The 5795-nt window shown below is 33.7% G+C and overlaps 1 protein-coding gene across 1 annotated transcript; it reads right to left on the minus strand.

Annotated features, from left to right (window-relative positions):
* Window positions 3385-5593, minus strand: LOC109229509 (dof zinc finger protein DOF2.4-like). The gene is made up of 3 exons (XM_019394977.1): window positions 5341-5593; window positions 4847-5136; window positions 3385-4634 (listed from the first exon to the last, which is right to left on the minus strand). Exons 1-3 carry the CDS (start codon window positions 5389-5391, stop codon window positions 3797-3799), a joined length of 1179 nt encoding a protein of 392 aa, XP_019250522.1. The 5' UTR covers window positions 5392-5593; the 3' UTR covers window positions 3385-3796.

The following is a 5795-nucleotide window of genomic DNA, read 5'->3' on the forward strand; positions in this document are numbered from 1 at the left end:
ATTTTTGAACCCCCTTCGTGGACTGCCTATATCACACCCTTTGTAATGCGGTCCTTACTTGGACCATGTATGAACTTTGAATACTTTGTGCACCGGCTACCTATTTTTCTTGTTAGTTTATTTTAAAAAATATCATATTTCCTTTCAGAATCAGGTTAACTTAGAAAAAAATTCAATTTTACCTTAATAATATAATTTATAATCAAATAAATATTTATGGGTTGTTTTAAGCCACATATTTCAAAAGTCCTTTGTTCGTTCGTAAACTCTAATTCTTTTCAAACACCGCCATATATATTGAAACAAAAAGAAATAATATACTCCCTCCGTTCCAGTTTATGTGTTCCTATTTCCTTTTTGGTCCGTTCCAAAAAGAATGACCCCTTTCTAAATTTGGAAACAATTTAGCTTAAATTTTCAATTCTACCCTTAATGAAAATTTTTTATAACCACACAAATACTTTGGACCCCTTTTTAACTTGTCAAGGACCACAAATTCAAACAGTTTTTATTTTTTTTTAAACTCTATGCCTCGTCAAACAAGTTCACGTAGATTGGAACCGTGGGAGTACCAAATATACTGCTAATAACAGAGCCTTGGAGTTTGGGAAGAGAAGGATTTTGTGTGTGTGGAATTGAGTGGGCATATTTTTCGAGTCTTTTAAGAAGGTTGTCCCCATTCTTATGTTTGTACTTTGTAACAGTACTGTTTGTCTTACCCTCTTTGACTCTCTCTCTCTCTCCTTCTCATCATTGCTTTTTTTCCCAGTCTGAGAATTATTATTATGGAATCATTACTCAAGCCCCAAGAATCTTCTCATTGTATATTGCATCATTGGCTAATGTTTAAGATATACCATCATTATTGGAATTATAGCAAATGATCGTGTTATGTATAGTTAGCACAAACAGTACGAGTTTCTTAGGGACTATCTTCTAGGTATATATTTTCCCAGTATCCCTAGAATTGGATAAAGGAAATAACTTGGATTTTTTGCAAGTAGAAGATACAAAACTAGCTTCAAATTAAAAAAAAAATTAACCTAATATCTATTGATTTGATCAGGTAACAAGAACTAGCTATGAACTTCATATCTGTATAACTTATTGAAAGAACTTAAAACGGATTAAAATTGTAGTTAGATAAAAATTGAGAACAAACAAGACATGAGCAAAAGAAAATAACAACATATAGGTTCACTAGAAAATTGAAAACAAACAAGATATGCGCTTGTTCGTCTTCACCAGAAATTTTACGTCATAGTGGCTGGAGTTTAGAGACGAAACAAAGATTTAAACGTTATAGGATCAATTTTACAGTTATGAATTCCATTAATTAAACTTTTGAAATTATGAATTCAAAAAATAATATTTTTAAAGATTATCCGAAATTCTTACATATATATATATATATATGTGTATATATATATATATATGCTCCAGTTGCAGCTGTTATTTATCTCCTCCATCTGCCACTGAAAAAGTCCATGTCTGACCGTTTGAGACCTTAGTTTTATTTTGACTAATGTCTGGTTCCGTTACCTTTTTAAACAATTTTTGTAGCATTTTGCGTATTTTTATCTTTTTGTGCAGTTGCATGTTGGACCAGAGGCGGAGCCAGGATTTGAAGTTTATGAGTTCTGGATTTGCCAAAGAACTCATAACTCGTCTTAGTTACTGGGTTCGCAGTTAAATATTTATACATATTTAATAAACTTTCTAGTACAAATATAATATTGAAACAAAAGTAATTGGGTTCGGCCGAACCCGCACCTCATAGGCTAGCTCCTCCCCTGGTTGGACCCCAATATTTTGCAGCCTCTCTTGTATGTTAGCGTAATTATGGAATGAATTTGGTAGGTTTTGCCCTTTTTAGTCAGTCTCTTAAACAATAGGCCTGATATTGTTCTGTTTTGACCTTAGAATATACTAAGATATTTCACATTAAAGAAAAGTCATCGTAAACTTTTATCTTTTATTGTTACTACAAATACTACGTAGTTTTCTTGGAGTTTGACTTCATTCTCAAGAATTCAAGACGAGTTCTTTATTTTTCTATACAATTTCATAGCTTGCAATTCGTAAAATAAAAGATGAAATTTTCGTTACAAATCCAGCCAATCTTAAATTAATATTCCAGATTTCATTTTCTAAACTCTAATAGAAATATACTCCCAATGTTTTTCTTTGTAAAATGAGGCACGTGGATGAGATTGAGAGCAATTTTAAAAAAATGAAAACTACCAAATTCCTAATATCAAAATCTCTAGTAGTGTAGCTGGAAGCAACTGAATCTCTAGAAAGTTGCTTCTTAATATTCTTTTTTTTCCTTTCCATTTCAGCTCATATCTTACACCCATTAAAAAGCATAATATGTTGAAATCCCCAGAACATGAAGTGACTAACACCAATCAAACAGAATAATTATTAAGCATCATCACAAAGAGGCAAAAGCTTAAACACAAACGTGTCTTGGCATATATAGTACTATATACTACTGTCCTATAATAAACTGAAGAATATACAATTTCATATTAAAACCCTCATTTTGAAGTTTGCAACAAACACTAAACAACATTAATGTTCTAGCTAGATGATGATCTTGGAAAAACTTGAGCTCCCAAATTGACAAGCAAAGTGGATGAAATGTAAGCTATTAAACTTCAACTAGAAAGTACGTACTCGTAACTTTTTACACTGATCGACTGTGTAAAAGAATTTTAATGCTATGAGATTATTCAAAAGATAACTACAATAATAGTCCATAATTTGTACACGTAAAACATGTAAATTTACGCTAATATTGTAATTTCTTTTTTTTTTTGGTTAAAGCTATCCAGTTCCTTCATGAGCCTGGACAAACATATATAGATAAATATATAAATACAATGGAGGAGGACTTCACCTTACCTCTGTTACTATGTAGGTTGAGCATCCTCAAACCTTTACAAAATGATGGATACATATATCCGTTATAGCTCACAAAATTGTGAATTGAGAGGGCTTACAATATTACACTAATATTGTAATAATAAAATGGATTTTAAGTTGCAGCTCGAATAATATTAAAGTGGGATACATAATTTTATCAATTGGTGTATCTTGACAGCCATCTACTTAAAATTCAAATTCAATTACTAAGTCAAGTTTCCTAATCTTATATATATATACTCTAACAACAGTGTTTTCCACCACCATCATGACTAGCTAAAAATCCATTGCTAGAGATAAGCAATTATCAATGTCTAAAAATGTGAAGTAGTTTTTTATTTATTTTTTGTGGATAAATGGGATATGCCAAGCAATAATAAATCCATGAAGAGAATTGTAGGAATTAATTATGAGGGAGGGAGAAACATTGACGTTAAAGGAGTCGAATCCAAATACACAAATTCCATAAAATTTCAAACATGAAGATGATATACCATTAGAAATGTTAGCCATATGATCACCTTTACAGCCCAACACCTAGAGCCAATTACTTTGAAAATTAGACCTTCATGTCTACATAAAAGCTACTATTAAAAAGTACACTCAATCTTCAAACATCTTCTACCACTTTACCATAGCAAACTACAAATAAATCTAAAGAAAAAACTTAAAATGAAAAAAAAAAAAAAAAACTACCAAATCTAGGGTTTTTAGATGATCTTCACTAGAAGCTTTTGCTGATAAAATATATCGACTAGTGAGACGATGGGAAATAAGCTTCACTGTCGAGAGGAAGCCATCCAAATCACCAGCTAAGGCCCTTAACTGACCGCTCTGAGAAAAAAAGGACATTTTTGTTGACTTTTTATAAGGCATTGCTAGTAGAAGAAGAGCTAAAACTAGCAGAAAGATCACTCCAAGCACTAGCAGTATTCCAATTTTCATTCCCTTGAATTCCTAACAACTGCCTTGACAAAGCTGATTGATCCTGATTATGATTATTATCTTCCATCTTCACTGAAGCCATCTGATTTAGCATTGAAGTCGAGATTTTCGGCCTAATTTGACTTGTAGTACTCTCATTACCACCAAGAAACTGTACACCCTCATTAACACCACCTTGAAAGTACTGGTAATTATTAACACCAGAAGGCGAATTAGACGGATCAAATCCGCCAAAAAAGTTAGGAAATTGCTGTGCCATTTGTTGCTGCTGCATCCGCCAGTGTTCAATGTTTACACTTGATAAAAGCGAAGCAACTCCACTACCACCAGCACCACCACCAACACCGAGCAAATTATTATTATTAACCATCATGCCTTCACTAGTACCGCCTAATACGTTACCAGTTGTAGAAAAATTCAAGTTCATGTTATTACCAGGAGTACTGAACTGATGATGATGATCAGATAATTGACCTAAAGGTGACAAGAAACGTAGAGGTGGAATTTGAGGGGACATTAGACCTAATAAACTAGTTGCTGATGTTGGACCAGAAAAACTATTACTGTGTGAAGAAATTGTGCTTGTAGAACCAGAATTATTATTAGCAGCTTGACGACCATCAGTACTTGTGCTAGAAGCTGGAGACTTGGAAGTATTGTTACTGTTATTGTTACTGCTTTTGCTACTGCTTCTTTTGTTCCTCCGACAACCGCCGCCCACGGGCACATTTCTGAGAGCGCCGCCTCTTGTCCAATACCTGTTGGAAAAATCAATCATTTTCTTCTCGAAGACAAGTGAAAGAAAGTATTCTTGTTTGCTGATCCTAATTTGACTTATATAAAATGGCTACAGTACTTAGGTATTTATGAATAAATCATACATGCATCCTCAGGTTAATTTCCTAATACATGAATTATATAAGAAAACTTATGTACTTGAGATGAATCTAGTTTATTTATTTAATAGTACCTTCTACAAGTCTTGCAAAAGTGTCTAGGTTGCGAAAGACTATAGTTGTTGAAGTAGCAAAACTTGGTGTTTGATGATTCGCATCGAGGGCATTTTAGGGCTGTCTCCGGCATAGGTATATTGGCTAACCGGGCTCGATCAGCCATCGAGCCCGGCCTGATAGAACCTGCACCACCACTACTGCCATGAGGTTGTGGTGGTGGTGGTGGAGGTGGTAGTGGCGGCGGTGTTGCAGTCTGAGATAGTGGTGATGTGAGCTGATGATGATTTGGAATACTACCTCCACTTTGCTGAAAAAGAAGAAAAACAAGAAGAAGAAACTAAGATATCAAGTATATGCAAGAAATTTAAAGATGAAAAAAGAAGGAAGAATTTTTTATTTTTTTTAATAAAGGTGAGAAGAATATTATCTTTAATGAATTCTTTTGCTTTTTTGGCAAAGAAGCTGCCATGGTTAGAATTAAGCATCAAAATGAAGTGGGAAAAAACCATACCTGTTGCCAGTTGGCTTGATCAAGATAAGCTGGAATTGAGGAAAAAACCATAGCTTATTCTTGAATGATCTTTAAAATTCTTTTTTGTAAAGTTAGATGGGGTTTTTTGGAAGGGGGATATTGTTAGTGGAGAATCACATCAAATTGGAAGGTGGAGAGAGAGAGAGAAGGCTAAACTCTTCTTGCCAAAGGGAGAGAGAAAGAAAGCAAAGCAAGAAAAGATAAAGCAAAGAGAGAATATGAGAATAATGGAGCTCAAATAAAGTGAAGGGCTTTATGATAGTAGCATATATATACATAACAATTTGGGTCCTGGTTTGTTCTTACTCTAGTCTCATTTTTGTATCTTTTTACTTTTTAGTAGTTCGAGAGGGGTTAATATCTTTACTTTCTTAACCTTTAAGCTTCTTCTTAAATAAAACTTCTTGAGTTGTACACCCCCCCCCCCCAACCAC

The sequence above is a fragment of the Nicotiana attenuata genome, chromosome 7 (assembly GCF_001879085.1).
Source record: "Nicotiana attenuata strain UT chromosome 7, NIATTr2, whole genome shotgun sequence".
Taxonomy (NCBI): domain Eukaryota; kingdom Viridiplantae; phylum Streptophyta; class Magnoliopsida; order Solanales; family Solanaceae; genus Nicotiana; species Nicotiana attenuata.

What these genes read in the sequence shown, in the direction of transcription:
- LOC109229509 (XM_019394977.1), bottom strand. Translation starts at nt 5,391, where the DNA reads ATGGTTTTTTCCTCAATTCCAGCTTATCTTGATCAAGCCAACTGGCAA. An exon ending in ATCAAGCCAACTGGCAACAG is followed by an intron (nt 5,137 to 5,340) that starts GTATGGTTTTTT and finishes CTTCTTTTTCAG; the next exon opens with CAAAGTGGAGGTAGTATTCC. An exon ending in TTTTGCAAGACTTGTAGAAG is followed by an intron (nt 4,635 to 4,846) that starts GTACTATTAAAT and finishes TTTTTCCAACAG; the next exon opens with GTATTGGACAAGAGGCGGCG.